Source organism: Lipophrys pholis, assembly GCF_963383615.2.
Source record: "Lipophrys pholis genome assembly, chromosome: 15".
Taxonomy (NCBI): domain Eukaryota; kingdom Metazoa; phylum Chordata; class Actinopteri; order Blenniiformes; family Blenniidae; genus Lipophrys; species Lipophrys pholis.
Window position 1 is genome coordinate 10,361,679 of NC_137642.1, and position 17,094 is coordinate 10,378,772.

Here is a 17,094-nt window from a genome sequence, read left to right on the forward strand (position 1 = left end):
TGGAGGTTGCAAGCAATGCATTTGTGCATTACCGCCACCTACTCGTTTTGAGTGTGGATCATAATGGCTTCACCCTCCCTCTCAAAAAACTCCCCAAAAAAACCTTGATAAATAAATAAAATTATATCCTCCCCACTGACTTAGTCTCCCCCAGGAAAGAGGAGCCCACAGGAGAAGGATAAAGGGCACAGGGCACAGGGCCCCCCCGCCCCCCCCAACCCGGCAAGGCAGAGATGGCCCCAGCTGCCGCGCCCCGGAACAGCCCCCACCCTCCATACCAGGAAAGGCAAAGGCCTGACCAGGCCCGGTTGGAGGACAGTCAACTCTCCACCCCCAGGAGCCTCATATCCCCCCCCCCCCCCCCCCCCCCCCACCGATCTTAATAGATACACCCACCCCCACCCCCACACAGACACCCACCCCAACACAGACACAGACACACACACTCACACACTCACTCATAGACGAGTCGTCACTTCTAACATCAATTGTTGCCCTCACTGAACATGCAGGGAAAACATGTCACATTAGGTAAATGTCCATCCGTCTTTTATAACATTTTATTATCATGTTCAGGGTTGCAAAGATCTACCATCCATGGGGGGCTGGGCAAAGCAATTATTTTTCAAATGATTAATCTAAACGATTATTTTTGGGGGTCATTCATTATTTTACCATTACTGGATTAATGTAGGAATTTACACATTGCGAATATGAAAAACAAAACATTGATTCTTAAAACATTTCAATGTTTATTCAACATTTCTGTAATACATTGTAACACAGTCTTGTTTCTGAAATCCATCAAAATTCCCCAAAATGGAATTCAAGCAAGAATGAAGTAGTGTGAAATAATTATAATAATTAGAGAGAACAACTACGTGTTAAAACAGCTAGTAACCATTTGACAGACAGTCCTATCTGGATTATCCAGACAGTGTTGGACAGACGCCCTTTCTTGTGTGTCTGGGGAACAAATTCTCTGGATAATCACAATGAAGGCAACACTGTGTTGGAAATCAAAACTCGTGTTGTGATATTTTCTGTTGGGTTTTTCATTGACCCTCAAATGCATGTTTTTGGACTGTCGGAGGAAACTGGAGTCCCTGGAAGAAACCCACGAACATATGGGAGAGCATGCAAACTGCACACAGAAAGGCCCAGATGGCCTTTGAACCCATGACCTTCTGTGAGGCGAGAGAGCTCACCACTGCCCCTCCACTGTTTTATCATAAAACACGACTCTCTGAAAATAAGACGGTGATTCACAGTAATCTACTGTCACATCTGAAACCAAATGATTTGCTAATTTCCTGTTTTGGATGGTTTGAAGCGTACGCTGTTTGCCAAAATCTTAATAGCATAGCATCCACAACTTAGATTTTATTTGAACTTACCAACCCTTTCATTTTTAACCGTGACTTATCTTTATGGAAGAAAGAACCGTTCAGGGGGCTGAGCTTACACTGTTAAAAGTGTGTGATGCTAAATATATCACACAAGGAAATGTGAGTGAAATAAAAACTCAAACAATAAAGCAAGATATCAAGACTTTGTTCGTGACTGTAAAGGATATGAATAAAAACGTAGTCGCTACCAGTAGAGTGCAGTTTCGTTATGGAAAATATACAGTGCATTGATCTGACAGCCATAAGAAAAACCCTAAAAGACAAATGCTCGTCGGTTACAGGAGGAAGACCTCTCTGAAAGGAGGACAAGAGTAATCCCTGTCAGACTGAAAGGTTTCATTCATCAACAGCTCTCATGCAAACATGACTTTTCTCTTTCACGCGATCCTCGCTTTACTTCTGGGTAAGTGAACGACGGCTTCTTCCTCGTGCTGCAAAATATGACTATCTTTTAATTCTCAACAATAGGAGTAATCAATATTGCGATTGTTTAAAAGTTAATTATTATTATGATAAAAAAACTTTTAGTCGACATGTTATATAATAACTTCGAAACCAGTAAGTGGCAATAACTGACATTACATACATGTTTACACTACATGTACACTGTTGTTTTGTCAGGAATTCACAGTGAAACTGCTGAAGTGTCAACATTTTCTGTGATGCCTGGAGACTCCATCAGTGTCCCGTGTCAATATGACCAAGTCTACAAAGACCATGTTAAATTCTTGTGCAAAGGAAGATGGTGGAAGAGCTGCAAATCAGTATTTGATACAAGCCAAACGGGACCACCGTCAGAAAAGTTTTCCATCGCTGACGACACAAGTCAACGAATATTCACTGTAACCATTAATGATGTGACACGTAGCGACGCATATTTCTGGTGTGGTGTTGTGAATAACGACACGAAAGCTCATGTCACACCATTTAAGCTGTCTGTGAACACAGGTAACACATTTAAATGTTTGGAGAGAAAAAAAAACAAAAAACTATCAAACTAAATTGTATCTTATTTGATTGAAACTTTTTTAAATTGTTTGTTTTTTGTTTTTCGGGGGTTTTGTTTTTTTAGGGGTGTATGTGAACCAACAGGAATTTACAGCATTTGAAGGAGGAAGTGTGACTACTATGTGGTACGTTAAGGAACCAAGAACACCAAAGTGGTGCCGACTGGGCACCAAATCATGCGTAACAGAAAGTGGATGGCTCGGTCAAATGCCTGTGAAAATAGAAAAGGTCTACTATGGAGCTTTTAGTGTGGAAATGAGCGGCCTCAGGACGAATAGCAGTGGCTGGTATTCCTGTGTCAATGCAGGCTTTGAGAAGTACTTTCATTTAACTGTTCAACTTCAATCCACTTCAACGACCACAGCAGCAGCAATGACGACAGCGCCGACCCCGAACACAACCGGTGAGATACGAACCTGACTCAGTAATTCGGTGTTCGTGATATGAGGTGTCCTATCGTCTGTAAAACTTTGACGTCATCCAGAGTCTGAACTAATGGGACTTCTTACTTTTCACTGGTACACAGAAACAAACGCCACCGTTCATACTCCGTGTGGTGGGAGCGTTCAAGTTCAACCAAATAGGTCTACTTACTCCTAACATAGTGTTCCAAAAATAAAAAATATGACTGTCACAGTGACTTGCAAAAAGAAAAAAAAAAAAGGCCTTTGTGAATAAATTACCTCCCTGTTTGCATTCATCTATTCATCTTGTAGATCAAAGACAGTCATCGCCATCCACAATGCCGTCGCACTGCTGGCGACTGTTGCCGCTGCCATAGTTGGATGGAAGATGAGAGCCCGGTGTAAGTCTGCTATCAGTTCTGCAGAAGCAAAGTGGGGAAAAGTGCGTTATTTCAAAAGTAACTCTTAAAATTCACATGTTTTAGATGGGACCAAGCCTGGAGTGTGTGACTGCGCTGCGGTAAATTATGGCCATTTGTTATTTCATTTGCTATTATTAAGTTTAGTAAATAAAAACTAGGGAGTAGATGGATGGATGGATGGATGGATGGATGGATGGATGGATGGATGGATGGATGGATAGATAGATAGATAGATAGATAGATAGATAGATAGATAGATAGACGATGAACTTAAACTCAAAACAGTGATCAGTGATATGAAGTTAATATCCAGTGCCCGTATTCACGAAAGTGATTCAGGAAGTTTCTAGGAGCAAGTTGTGGAGTTGACAGAAGCTTTTATCTTATGTGAAGCGGTGTGGTTGACCCCGTTGCTACTCATGGTGCAGTCTGCTGAAAGCTGTGATTGGTTGTTAGAAAAGAGAAGACAGAGAGGAAATAAAGGTGCCCTGTGCTCCGAGTAATGAATGGAGAGTAAAGTGAACCCATGAAATATCTTGGGCTGTATTAAAAATGTGTAATCATGAAAATAATTTTTTGTCATGATGATGAACCTCGGCAAAATATAAATAATTTGTACCCAGCTTAAACAACGAGTGAACTTCCCTCGTTCACACGCTGATTATTATACTGATTTGCTCATTGTTATCTTTTCCGTCCATGCCGGTGATTATTTATTTTTTTTACCACTTAATGTATTTGATATCATTGGTGGACGCGGACGCAGCGGTCACCAATTCCTGTGGTTGGTGGAGCTCTGATAAAAAGAGATTTGATTTGGCAGAATGATGAAAAACAACAAATGGAATGGATAGCAACCAAAAAAAAAAAAAAACAGAATGAGAAAGCCCAACTGGACAGAAGAGCAGTGCCTGCTGTAAGCTCATCCCCGATGAGGTCAATTACAAACATTATTCCTATTAAACATACGCAGAACACCTTTCCTTTCTCTTTGTCTTTCCGCCATCTTGTCTGTTAAAGAAACTCTTAGTCTTCTTAAAGGTCCTCCTCCCTCCTTTTAGCGGTTTTCCACCTTCGGAGCTCTCCTAAGGCTTAAGATGCTTTGTGAATTACTTTTATCTTAGTCAGGGAAAATTCTAAGAGAAATCTTAACTTCAAGGAATCCTAAGATTTTTTTTTTTTTTTAAGAGTGACGTCACTGAGAGCGACTTTTAGCCTTAGGATGCTTTGTGAATACGGACACAGATATATATAAGTGAGTGGATTTGAAAGTAATCAAGTACAAGTTTTTGAATACAGCTATTGACTCTTCAGTATTTCGTAGAGCAGATACTGTATAGAATTTCGCCATTAAACGGAAATGTCACATCTCATCTGTTCTCGGACTCACAGAATGCTGATCCTGATCTACACTATGCTACGATTGTCCACCGCCGACATGCACCTGCACAGGAGAAGGTGAATACAAACATTTTTCTGTCGAGACATTTGCATACATTTGTTTTTCATTTGTTTATGTGTTCCCAATGTAAATCTCACCTCCAGCAGGGCCACCTCCCCACAGAACCAGTGACATACAGCACCATTGCACTGAATAACGTGCGCCCAGCGGTAAGTGATTCAAGTTCCATGGACAAAGGTCGGTTTTCTGTCAGTAGCGATGATTGTGTATGAACATTTGACAGCTTTTTTTCATGAGCCATTCTGTGGGCGTCTTCTCTTCTTAGATCGAGCCAACAGGTGCAGATGGGATTTACAGTACACCCAAAGAATATTGAGACATAAATGAGAGAAGAGGACCTGGCAAGAGTAGCAGTGCGGATTTCACCGTGATGCTTCGTGCTATAAAAATGTGCTTCAGCTACAAAACTAAGCTCATGTAAAAAAAGGATCTTTAAGGTTGCATTCTTATTCATGTATTTGTCTTTATTGTGTTTATCTCAACAAAAAATATTCACACTGAAATGTGCTTGAAATGTTCTCGTGTGATTCCTCAAAGGGCTGCTCTTGGTTTTCTCACTCTCCATGTATTCATACAATGATCAGACAAAACAATATGACGAAGTGACTTGAAAAAAATAAGATTATCTCGATCATGGCATCCTTTACTGCCTGGGATGGACAGTATTAGGCAGCAAGTGAACATTTTGTCCTCAAATTGGATTTGTGAGAAGCAGGAGGAATGGGCGAGTGCAAAGATTTCAGAACGTTTGACAAACAGGGCCAACTTTTGATGGATAGCCGAGGGGGTCAGAGCATTTCCAAAATTGCAGCTCCTGTGTGGGCCGAGGCTCGCTAATATAAAAACAAGAAAAGGAAGGAAAAGAAAGATCATTTATCAATGTGTCGTGCTTTTACAGGAAATACTTTGCACATACAGTATTTTGAACTAACATTACAGCTGTGGTGAGATGGAAATAGACCTTGCAAAGCACATCAATCATTTCTGTAGCAGTGGCCACAAAGCTGAATGAAATAAGGAAGTCGTTTTTTCCCCCAAGTTACTTAAAATTTAGCCTTTTTTTACTCCGAACCGTAATCTATCAGTTTAAAGACGTTTATGGTACTTTATTCATATATAGTGTCCTTTAGTACTCTCATAAGCCACACAGACAATGGAGTTCTGTTCTGTTCTTAATTACATAACTTTGAACTTACCGAGTATTACCTAATTAGCGCATCTTTGTACATTTGTCAGGACATATAGGTGGAGTAACAACTGCAGACAGAAAGGGAACTTGAAGAAAATTAGGAAGTGTACTTCAGTCATTCAGTGCGCCGTTTTCAGTTTTTTCAGCTCCCTCTTCGATATGGCATTTTACTTTTACATTTTTCTTCTTCTAAGTGGACTAACAGGTCAGTGGCTTCCCTCCATTAAAACAAATTTAAGGTACACATGCATTATAGTGGGAATATTTGCGAATCATAGATAGAATAATTAAATTTGAATTCTACTGACCTGCTGTGATTCTGTATTAAAATGTGAAGACATAATATGTATGTCACATACCATCTAATAAAATGTTTTGTTTTTTTGTTGTTGTAGGAACTTGTAGTGTAACTACAGTCAGAAAAGTATCAGTAAAGGTTGGACAATCTCTCTTAATCCCCTGTCACTATGAATCACGATACCAAAACAATGTGAAATACTTGTGTGAAGGATATTACTGGTCTTCCTGCTCATATGTGATTAAATCAAATGAGCCCCAGAAGTCAAGGTTTTCAATATCTGATGACAAAGATCGAAGAATCTTCACAGTGACCATGAGGGAGTTGAACAATGAATACGCTCACCTGTGGTGTGCTGTGGAGATTGATGATGGGTCAGATGCTAAACGGTATTTTGAGCTGTCATTCACAACAGGTAAGACAACTTCTCTTTGCACATTTCCAAATGTACCAAATCTGTTTGTGACTGAAACTGAATACCGACTGTGATCTTTGCAGTGACTTGAACATGAAGTCTGAACACTCCTTTTCTGCCCAGGCACACCCATCCTCAGTGTGAATGATCAGGAGATTACGGGATTCGTAGGAGAAAACGTATCCATTGAGTTTAATCAGACAACCCCTGGAAACATTCAATGCTGCAGGTTCAGTGGGGCCTGTGTGGCAAACCCTTCTGGCATCATCGATGGAACAAGAGTGAACATTAGAAAGACAAACGGTATAGGTTCCACTGTGACTATGGTTGGACTGAAGCCTGGGAGCAGTGGCTGGTATCTGTGTGAAACGGGAGACTATCAGATGCCAGTGCATTTGACCGTAAATGAAAAATCAACCAGTAAGTCAAAATATATCTGTGGTTTCCAACCTGCAGTTGGGACCGTCTTGTCTGTACCTGTTTTTAAAGGTCAAAGAAAACCATTAAACATTCAATAGATTCTCTAAAGGACGTAATTGCTTTTATTGTCTAAGGCTCCTGCTTTTGGTTTTACTGTAATGTTTGGAGAAATTAAAGATCAGAGAACTATACATAATCAGTGAAAATGGAATGAATCATTGTCCTGCATTGTCCTACAGCCGCAGCCACCACAGGAGAACCATCGGTTACTTCAGTCGAAAATGGAAAAGCCAGGTATGACATTTTAATCAATGAGTTAAAAAAAACTTTCCTTGAATCCATTTAAAAACATTTTCATAACTTATCCAACTTGTTGCAGTACTTCGTTTGACCTACAGAAGCTCATCATTCCTCTGAGTGTGATGATAGCAATCGTAATTGTGACCTTGATCATCTGGATTCTGTTGAGACGCAGTAAGTCTGTACGAAATGGTCCAAATTATATTTCTTAATCATTTTGAGAAAAAGAAATGTGTAACGTCACAATGAGGCAATAACTTCCGCATTTGTTTACTTGTTACTAGAGCAGACAAATGCAGAAGCACCGGCCACAACAAAGGTTTGTTATAATGATTCATTTGCCTTCATTGTACAGTAAGTAATATTTAAACAATATCAATTAAAGTATAAGATCTAGGAAGTATCTCTCAGTCCAAGTGCTTTTATGTGTTGTAAAATAAATGCTTTTTTATTAAACACCAAATTTTAACACCTTGTATTGGTGAAACGGTTTGTAGCAAGTATTTATGACAACTGGTTCATTATTCACCACACGTGGAAGAGGAAGTAGCACACTGTGATGTCAAACGGAAGAGCAAACACTCACCCCAGGTGGCGAAACATTTTGTGTTATGAAGAAGATCATTTGCTCACGGAACCATTGTTTGAGGTTGTATTGGTTGGACAAACTTGCTTTCAAAGATAGCCATGATTCATGAAAACCTCAACCAAATGCAGTGCACGTTCACTTTCACTGATCTTAAACTCACTTACATTTGATTTGCTCATCAAACATAGGCTGAAGATGAGGTGACTTACTCCGGTGTTGTGCACATGAAGCAGAATCCGTCCCAGGTAACCCAAACACACAGAGATTGACCGTTGATAAAACACAATAATACCTCAATTGTCTCTGTTATATATCTATTAAGTGCAGCAGTTACATCAGAAAAGAGAACATTTTCTAATGTCTAGTCCTAATTTCCTCAGAGATCACATGATGAACGGGAGGCAGATGTTGTCCATGTGTTGTACAGCTCTGTGGTGACCGGAAAGAAACCAAAAGCAAAAATAGTAAGCCACTTTCTCACTTCTCTCCACTCAACCGTTCTAGACCAATTTCTATGGACGTCAGCAGCAAACGAGGTTGTTTTTCATTTCATCTATTTGCTTATTTTTGCATACATATGTTTAATTTTGAATAATTTGTGAAAGTGTTCAAATTTAGGAACCAACAGAGAGGGAAAGAAAAGAATGTTATCAAACTTTGTTTTAGTGATACATCTGTCTCTTGTTTTTTTTGTTTTTTTTTTGTTCCAGAGCTCACGTGCTCGAAGTAACGAGAATGTTGTGTACGCATCTGTAGTTGCTGAGAAACAACACCCCACCAAAAAGGTACATTTTTAGAAACCCAAGCCCAACTCCACACTGTTCCTCACACATTGAAGCCTTTCATTTTCAACAACACTATCAGCACAGCTCAGAAAATGCCAATATCTGTGTTGTAATTCAAACTGAAATATCCCAACAACAGCTTAGAGGCCAAAAGAGGAACAGCCATTACAGACTGTTCTTTGAATTCTCCATACACCACCACAAGTCAGGACGATAAGGTGCTTCACACGGAGACTTGCTTTAATGCAAAAACAATGTTAATGAACAACTTTGAACGAAATGAAGAACACTCACTGACATTAGGTACTTTTGCAAGTGAATACTCAGAATCAAGCACAGCTCACACAATGTGATCCACAGTAACATTTTTCAAAAAATAAGTCATTATATAATACAAAAAATATATACTTTTTTTTTTTACCTTTTGTTTGCCTTTTTTTTTTTTTGCCAAATTGAGAAATTCCTAGCTTTGTATCTACAATGATGCAAAGGCACAACCTGCAAACATAACAGAATATGATCACTAAAGCACCATATGAGCCCACTCTGAAATGCATGTATATAAGTGTAAGAGTTTACACACTCTATCGTTCCTCTAAAATATGATTTAAATGAACCAGATCCAAAGGTTAAAAAGTAACTAACACTTTAAGAAAGGTTTCAGTGGAGTACATTGTACTGTTGCTTGGGTATTACATGAGTGGTTTTTCCTCCTTAAATAATCAGTAAATAAAATAAAACTGAATGCAGCTTTAAAACTCAAATGATCACAATGACTATAGATGCATCCTCTAAAAACTTTGTATTGAGGCAGCTTGGTTTGACAAGTCTCTGATTTATGATTCTTTTGCTATGAATGTGTTTTTTTTTGCCAACAGACTGGAAAGGGAGTTGAAGACATTATATATAGCACTGTGGCAGAGCACTCTGAAGTCATTCATGTGTCAAGACCTCCTGAGTGAAAGGAAGAGTACACCCTGGACAAGTCATCAGTCTATCACAGGACAAACACATAAACACACTCACGTTCACACATCAGGGCAATGTGAGGCCACCAATGACCTCACAGGCCTATGGGAGGAAACTGGAGTATAATAACCCAACACATGCACAGGCACAACCTGCAAACATAACAGAATATAATCACTAAAGCACCATATGAGCCCACTCTGAAATGCATGTGTATAAGTGTAAGAATCATCAATTTGCAAATTTCACAGCTGTTGGTATTGTTTCATTGTAATTCACCTAATAAATAACTGAAACATTTTTAGTTTTGCTGTTTTATTTGTGTTTAACAAGAAAATTGACTGTTCATTTTTCACGTTTTAGCTGACAATGACACACACACACACACACACACACACACACACACACACACACACACACACACACACACACACACACACACACACACACACACACACACAAAACATTTTGTTTATGTTTTAATGCTCAACAATTGCGTGAGTTGTCAGGCAAAGGAATCAAGTCCTATATTGCACTATAGTTGCCAGGGGCAGCTAGGTTTCCCAAAAGGTCACATGAAAAATTACACTACTATTGAGGGCTGGAATATAAGTTGACTTCAGTTTTGCTAAATAAGAATCAGCTTTTCATTAAAAAAATAAATAAAAAAGCCTTTTTAACAAGATATCTTTGAGAAAGTGTTGCTCTGTGTTAGTTTTTCTTTCACGGTCTTTTTCCGGGAATCATGATTACATTTTCAGTAAATAATTAAATAAAAAATTGTAATTTTCATTGATTCCGATTTTTTTTTTATCAATGGGGCACAAATTAAAAAAATAGCGCGCCGCTCACGCCTGTAACCATGGTTACATCCTCGTTACATCACGGTTGCGATGGGAGGCAGTGACGCTATTTCTGATCAGGCACGGAAGCGGCCAGCCGGGGTCCTCGCGCGGGCTGTGACAGTAGGGAGTTAGCTTGCGGTGCAGTCTCCTTCAGCTCGCCCTCCAACCGGTGACTCTGTGTGGTGTGAGGAAGACCTCTTATAAAGTCACTTTAACAGACCGTTAGCCGCCGCTTCACAAGGTAAGACACTCATTGACACTGTTTATACACTCTGCCACAGGAGAATCGGTGTTACAATGAGCTTTACACACAAACCGGTACTTCTTCAGGCTAGCACAGTTAGCACTGCTAGCAGTAGTTAGCGTGCTACCCCAGGCACATGTCAAGTAAAACCGGGGCCGGTTCACGCTGTCAGACGCTTTTTATACTCGTAAAACAACAATGCATATTCTTTAAAGGTACTTTACGAAGAAATCTATAAAGCTACTGATGTTTGAGCTTCCACGCTGTGGCCTGTGTGGGCTCGACACAACAGTTTTAATTATCACGCCCTGCTGATTGGCACTATCTTGCACCTTGTCACGCCCAGCTTCGCGTGCCAACTCCCGCAGAGGAATGGTCCACGTAGACCCAAACCAAACGATCCAGTGCGGCAAAATGGCTCCGCCCCCCCCCCTCCCAGTCGACCTAACCTTGTCTGTCAAGACACTGACACTACCTGAATCTACCTGAAATTGATGACGAGTTATAAAACAGACGATCACAGCTGGGCACTGAACTTCACATAAGTTGGGTGAAAATTAACTAGTAACCAACACAATGTCAAATTTTGTTTAAATGTTCAGGGCCTGGCTGTTCAAAACTGGGTTATAGGGATATAGAATTTAGAAGAAGTTTTCTGTTGTCGTTTTTCGACGCTTAAGAGTGTAATATAATTGTAACTTCACTTTCAGGTCTTGCATCGCGTTATGACCACGGGCTGACGTCTGCATGAGGGCTGCGTTGCCCTCCGCAATGAGATGCCCCACAGAACTTATAATAAAGCAATACTTTTGGTTCATCAGCAACTACAAAACAAACTACATACTACTGTAAATGAAAGCTTGGATTCTTTTAGCCATAAAATGTGCCTTTTAATGGTGCTTCTTGTGAAAGAGAACTATAGGTGTTGATCAGCGTGTCTTTATGTAGGTTGCTTTTGGAAACAACTGTACTATATAATTTTAGTACTATTTGGACTACAAGTTAAAGACTTAATAACACATGGCAGAGGGAATATATTTATAAAAATTCTTGTCTTTTACATCACACCAAGACACTTAACCAACTTAAACCAGTTTTTTAACTCATGAAATTAAATGCACTTTTTCGCTTGTCTTTCACAGATACAATGGCTGTGCCTCCAACATATGCTGACCTGGGAAAGTCTGCCAAGGACATCTTCAACAAAGGCTATGGTAAGGTTTCTGAAAGTTTGACTAACCAGCAGTAGGATGATATAACCCATGCTACTCCCACATGGTCTTGTTGGTACTGTCGATCTTCTTCAAAGTGGTTTTGATTCAAGCAACTCTTTCTTTTAGGATTTGGCCTGGTGAAGCTCGATGTGAAGACAAAATCTGCCAGTGGAGTGGTAAGATAACCTAATTTGTTTCGTTTGTAGTCTTGAAAGACGACAACTTGATGTAAAGATAGAACCCATTGACTTAATATCATCTTTTTTTCATCTTAGTGATTTGATATGGCTTAGCTTTGAAGAGCATAGTGCAGCAAACCTTTACTATTTGTTGACAGAAAATGTTTTATTGCTCACAACGATCCATCGTCATAAGTTGAGTTTTTTAGGACTTTTTGGGGCAATGGCAACATGCTTGACTCCAGATGTGAAGTTTTGCTTGTTTATATCATATCAGGGTCTATGTGATTGTTGTAGGCAGAAGTCACCAAGAGGTTGGAGAAGCTAAGAAATGATTGGAGGTTTATTAGGTTTAGTAATTGAACTCAAGGTAACTTGTCATTGTGATTACAATTTCTCTTAAACTGTGTCCAATAGGAATTCAAAACAGCTGGTTCCTCCAACACTGATACCAGCAAAGTTGCAGGCAGCTTGGAAACTAAATACAAGAGGTCGGAGTACGGTCTGACCTTCACCGAGAAGTGGAACACCGACAACACCTTGGGAACTGAAATCACCATTGAAGATCAGGTGAGAAATATGTTCTGATGTTTTAGCTCCTTTTTCTAAAACGCACATGTTGCAAAACTTGTTTCTTTGACAATACGCACAACAGGATAGAATCAATTTCTTAAATGTTTTTCTGTACCCTGCAGATTGCTAAGGGACTGAAGGTGACCTTTGACACAACCTTCTCACCGAACACTGGGTAAGATCACAATCAAATTCAGTCATGCTTTCAGGTTTTTCCTTGAAGCTGTATGAATGTTGTCTGTACTGCTCGTTGCTTCTCTTCCGAGTAATTACCTCAACCTGATCTTTGCTACACATGGTTCTGACAAGTGTCACTGCTGGCAATGTGACCCCCGTCCCAGTATAGGAGGAGTCAGTTGTAATGCATTGCTCTGATTGGCTGTCAGGTTTAGCACCGTTTCTATATCACATTTTTCTGGAAGATATAAAAATCTCAGCTGTAGAAGTCCAGATGTTGGGAAACTATCTGAAATGTATTTAGTTATTTTATCTTTTGCACTGAGTTGGAAATCACATGACGTGTATCCTCTTTCATATTAAGTGTCAGGAGGCTCGCAAGGGCACAGTTCGTGTCGGTACACAGGGACGGAGTACTCGAGGCTACATTATCATGTCCAGATGAGAAAGTAAACACCAAAACTCAGCTAAATGTTTATTTTTAAAGGGGAAAAAAGATGTTTTGCTGTTTCTGGCAAGTTTTATTTGGAGTCTGCTATAGTTTATCCAGTTCAGGGTCACAGGGTGCCAAAGCCCATCACAGTTAACTCGCGGTGAAGGGAAGATCATCAGTCCACCACAAAAAGACGAACAATCACTGACAGTTTCAAACCTCTTAACAGTTTAAGATGATCCTCCATCAAAGCCAAAGTCAAATACAATCAATGACCTCCTTGCCACGAGAGAAAAGTATTTATTTTTTAATTTGCATCTCAAATTGTCCTCATGTACAGATTCCAGGAACAGAATTAACTGTGGTCTCATAAATCTATGGCAGCACTGCTCAAATTGGGAGCTCAGTGTTGTTTTAATATTTCTGGTTGAAGTTTTTGTCACAGAACTGCAAAAAGGTGATGTAGTTTGTATCACAATTTTATCAAGTAGAAATAACAAGGTAAAAGTGTGTAGGTTTATGTTAAGTGTGTGAATTTAGTGCTGATTTGATGTCCAGCCGCCTTTTTAATTCAGTTGGAAATTCACCTCTAATGTTCCATCATCAGCAAGAAGAGCGGCAAAGTCAAGACTGCCTACAAGCGCGAGTTTGTCAATGTGGGCTGTGACGTTGACTTCGACTTTGCCGGTCCCACTATCCACGGCGCTGCCGTCGTCGGCTACGAGGGATGGCTCGCTGGCTACCAGATGAGCTTTGACACTGCCAAATCTAAAATGACCCAGAACAACTTCGCCATTGGCTACAAGACGGGAGACTTCCAGCTACATACCAATGTGTAAGTAGAGTCCATCACTCTCAATGTTTGGAGTTTTATTACAAGTTTGTATTTCTAAAGAACCCATGAACACTTGGTTGTTTATTTTATCAGAAAGTAACAAGATGCATTTGTTTTTCCACACAGTGTTTGTGTTGGAAATATTCACCTTGCATAAAGAAATTTGTTGAAATATTTTTTTGCTCTCTTAAGTAAAAAGAGCTGGTGTCACCTGTGTTTATCTTGACAAGCTTGACACAAACAAAAGACTTGCAATACGTTTTAGTGATAGAATAACAGTGACTAGCAGCAGCCAACCAACTGGCTTTCTCTCCTAAATCTGAGTCTCCTGTGATCTGTGTGTCAGATATACTAGATCACAAATCATTAAATATATAGAAGTAGCAAGAGAGTTCCTTAATCGTTCTAAATACGTGGGCTTTGATGCCTCTTATGGATGATATGTTTGGCGTTCTTTCTAATGGTGTCTGAGATGATTCCATTTGAAAATGTTTAGCATTTCCGGTCTTGTTTTTCTTCCAGCAATGACGGCGCAGAGTTCGGTGGCTCAATCTACCAGAAGGTGAGTGACAAGCTGGAGACGGCCGTCAATCTGGCATGGACCGCTGGAAACAACAGCACACGCTTTGGTATTGCAGCCAAATACCAGCTGGACAAAGATGCCTCTATAAGTGTAAGTAAAAAAGAAGAGGAGGTTAAATGAAACGTAAGAACAAAGCCCGACATGAAGAATGAAATCCTCTGACTTTGTGTGTCTATTCCAGGCTAAAGTGAACAACAACAGCCTTGTCGGTGTTGGATACACCCAAACTCTTAGACCAGGTAAGTTTGTGTCTGACAGGATCATCAACTGTTGTTGTGCAAACACGTTTTGATTATGTTGGAGTTTACCGTCTGTTCCTGACGGTGACACACATTCTTCTTAGACTGGCTCAAAAACAGTTTCATTTCTCACGTTTTTTGGGGGGGAGGGTTTTAAGAGAGAGAGAGAGAAGGCAACTGCTTTAAATTTCTCTCATTCTGTGGTTATATTGTTTCTAAAAGGGTTTGAGGTAAACCAACAGCTCCCTGGACCATTTTACAATGGCCGTTTGTTTTTTGAAGATTGTACTTTGGAGTCCTTGCATGTTGCACTTGCGTTTTGAAACTGGGTTCAACAAATGCATGATGTGTAGGTTATTTATAATATAGCAACAGGCCCGATTCTTGCCAATCTTGGACGCTGTTTATTTTTTTTAATGACCCATGTGATGCTAATGTTGGTTGTTCCCCTCCAGGTGTGAAACTTACCCTGTCTGGCCTGGTTGACGGCAAGAACATCAACGCAGGAGGCCACAAGCTGGGTCTGGGTCTGGAATTGGAAGCCTAAACTCTCCTCAAACTGAAAGGGACTTGGGAATATCAGAAGAATCAGGCCTTAAATGTGTGTCCAACTCAAACCAGCAAGGGGATAATCATGAAGAGATTGGTTCAAAGGCTAATGCAACAAACTCTTGAGTACCACTCCATGTTGGTGCTTTGTCACATTTATATTTTACCATTTGTTGCTTTTCACTTTGTAATTGCATCGGTTCAATAGCATATTATTTATGAATCACTGCCATATTAATCTGATCAATACAATCCCTTCATCCGACATCAAATCTGTGGCTTAATCATGGTAATCCCAGACACTCCGTTTCTCTTCTTTTGTGACGTCATTATTTGGCGGTTTTGTGTGGTGAGGTCGTCATACACTCAGTCGTCATCCATCTGATGTTCCTTTGTCATCAAACAGTTTTCTTTGATTAAATACACTAGACCTTTTTTTCCCCCTGTTAATATTTAAATCTGCTGCATTCTTCCTGTTCATGAGCACAAGGAGAATTTTATAACTCACTCTTGTTAGCTTCAGCCGTCTGGGTTTCGTGATGTTTGGGTGAAGCTGCACATGTGACCTTCCTTTAAACTGGGTAGTTTTTTGGTGGCATCATGTTGGCTGTGTGAGATTGACTTGAGAAACCTGTGCACGAGGCCGACGGAGCAGAATTCGTTTTCATTTACTCTAACAACTGGGTGGGGAGGGGCACATATTAATGTTCACAGTAATGCCAAACGATCATTTTGTGGGAGAGTGTAACTCAAATGTTGTGCTTCCTCTCTGAAAAGAGCTTCCCTGTCCTGGGTAAGTCACCTCGCCCAGAGGAAAGCTTGGAGGTCCTTATGTGTATGTTAAAGTTTTCAATAAAGTCTTTCAACTCCCTGAATGTATTTTTTATTTTTTTCTTCTGTATTGAAAAGTGCCATTACCAAACCCTGTGTGAGGCTGGATTTAATCATGTCTGCTGATTTTATAAAAGCACACAGCTAATCAATGCATAATGTAACGAGTAGTCAATTCCAAAAAGTTGGTTTAAAGACAACGGTTTTTACACTTTTTCATCCATATGTTTAGTTTCTGGTGGATGAAGGGGCATGATGGTAAAGAAGTCTCTCTCCATGTGCTTCTCAGTGGAAGCATTGCTGTCGGTGGGTCTTCAGTCTTTTTTTTTTTAATGTGCACATCTGAACTACAAGTTCTGCAGGTTTATCTCAAACCAGCTTTCACATTTTTCGAAGCTTTCCTTAATGCCCCATTTGACGCCGTGGTCGTTCACTCAAAAACACTTGGAAATAAATGGATTTAATTTCAGACCATCGGTGAAGAAGTGGAACACCATGTTTTGTTCAAATGGCAAATGTATAAATCTAAGTGACAGTCTGTCCTTTGGTTTTCAGACTTTGGTTGGTAGTTGCAGCAGACCGTGGGGTCCGATGGCTGTGATACATTCTATGTTTATCACATATACCACACCGCGGTGGTCTAAGGCTTTTGGCCATTGTTATAACTTTATCTGTCGCTGTGTCTTTGAGCGAATCAATGCAAGCGTTTACTGACTAAACTT

At 40.0% G+C, this 17,094-nt stretch overlaps 3 protein-coding genes across 3 annotated transcripts; all 3 read left to right on the plus strand.

The window, feature by feature from the left end:
• The first annotated feature begins 1,710 nt into the window (after positions 1 to 1,710).
• LOC308120557 (uncharacterized protein) lies at positions 1,711 to 5,215 on the plus strand. Its single transcript, XM_080481215.1, has 9 exons — positions 1,711 to 1,812; positions 2,031 to 2,357; positions 2,482 to 2,820; positions 2,944 to 3,001; positions 3,134 to 3,222; positions 3,307 to 3,341; positions 4,636 to 4,701; positions 4,789 to 4,854; positions 4,971 to 5,215. The coding sequence occupies exons 1-9, from the start codon at positions 1,773 to 1,775 to the stop codon at positions 5,019 to 5,021; spliced, it is 1,071 nt and encodes a 356-aa protein (XP_080337341.1). The 5' UTR covers positions 1,711 to 1,772; the 3' UTR covers positions 5,022 to 5,215.
• A 763-nt stretch (positions 5,216 to 5,978) lies between these two features.
• On the plus strand, positions 5,979 to 9,973 carry LOC308120556 (uncharacterized protein). Its single transcript, XM_080481214.1, has 10 exons — positions 5,979 to 6,099; positions 6,290 to 6,607; positions 6,731 to 7,027; positions 7,267 to 7,321; positions 7,407 to 7,501; positions 7,612 to 7,646; positions 8,105 to 8,161; positions 8,297 to 8,380; positions 8,627 to 8,701; positions 9,580 to 9,973. The coding sequence occupies exons 1-10, from the start codon at positions 6,054 to 6,056 to the stop codon at positions 9,661 to 9,663; spliced, it is 1,146 nt and encodes a 381-aa protein (XP_080337340.1). The 5' UTR covers positions 5,979 to 6,053; the 3' UTR covers positions 9,664 to 9,973.
• Positions 9,974 to 10,591: 618 nt separating this feature from the next.
• On the plus strand, positions 10,592 to 16,412 carry vdac2 (voltage-dependent anion channel 2). The gene is made up of 9 exons (XM_080481877.1): positions 10,592 to 10,756; positions 11,902 to 11,973; positions 12,100 to 12,149; positions 12,570 to 12,722; positions 12,848 to 12,900; positions 13,943 to 14,170; positions 14,693 to 14,843; positions 14,935 to 14,992; positions 15,448 to 16,412. The coding sequence occupies exons 2-9, from the start codon at positions 11,907 to 11,909 to the stop codon at positions 15,537 to 15,539; spliced, it is 852 nt and encodes a 283-aa protein (XP_080338003.1). The 5' UTR covers positions 10,592 to 10,756; positions 11,902 to 11,906; the 3' UTR covers positions 15,540 to 16,412.
• The last annotated feature ends 682 nt before the right edge of the window (positions 16,413 to 17,094 follow it).

Excerpts from the sequence above, each read along its gene's own strand:
- LOC308120557 (XM_080481215.1), top strand. The coding sequence starts at position 1,773 with ATGACTTTTCTCTTTCACGCGATCCTCGCTTTACTTCTGG. Across the intron at positions 2,358-2,481 it reads TAAGCTGTCTGTGAACACAG|GGGTGTATGTGAACCAACAG; the intron begins GTAACACATTTA and ends TTGTTTTTTTAG. Across the intron at positions 2,821-2,943 it reads GCCGACCCCGAACACAACCG|AAACAAACGCCACCGTTCAT; the intron begins GTGAGATACGAA and ends ACTGGTACACAG.
- LOC308120556 (XM_080481214.1), top strand. The coding sequence starts at position 6,054 with ATGGCATTTTACTTTTACATTTTTCTTCTTCTAAGTGGACTAACAG. Across the intron at positions 6,608-6,730 it reads TGAGCTGTCATTCACAACAG|GCACACCCATCCTCAGTGTG; the intron begins GTAAGACAACTT and ends TTTTCTGCCCAG. Across the intron at positions 8,702-9,579 it reads AACAACACCCCACCAAAAAG|ACTGGAAAGGGAGTTGAAGA; the intron begins GTACATTTTTAG and ends TTTTGCCAACAG.
- vdac2 (XM_080481877.1), top strand. The coding sequence starts at position 11,907 with ATGGCTGTGCCTCCAACATATGCTGACCTGGGAAAGTCTGCCAAGGAC. Across the intron at positions 12,150-12,569 it reads CAAAATCTGCCAGTGGAGTG|GAATTCAAAACAGCTGGTTC; the intron begins GTAAGATAACCT and ends TGTGTCCAATAG. Across the intron at positions 14,844-14,934 it reads ACAAAGATGCCTCTATAAGT|GCTAAAGTGAACAACAACAG; the intron begins GTAAGTAAAAAA and ends TGTCTATTCCAG.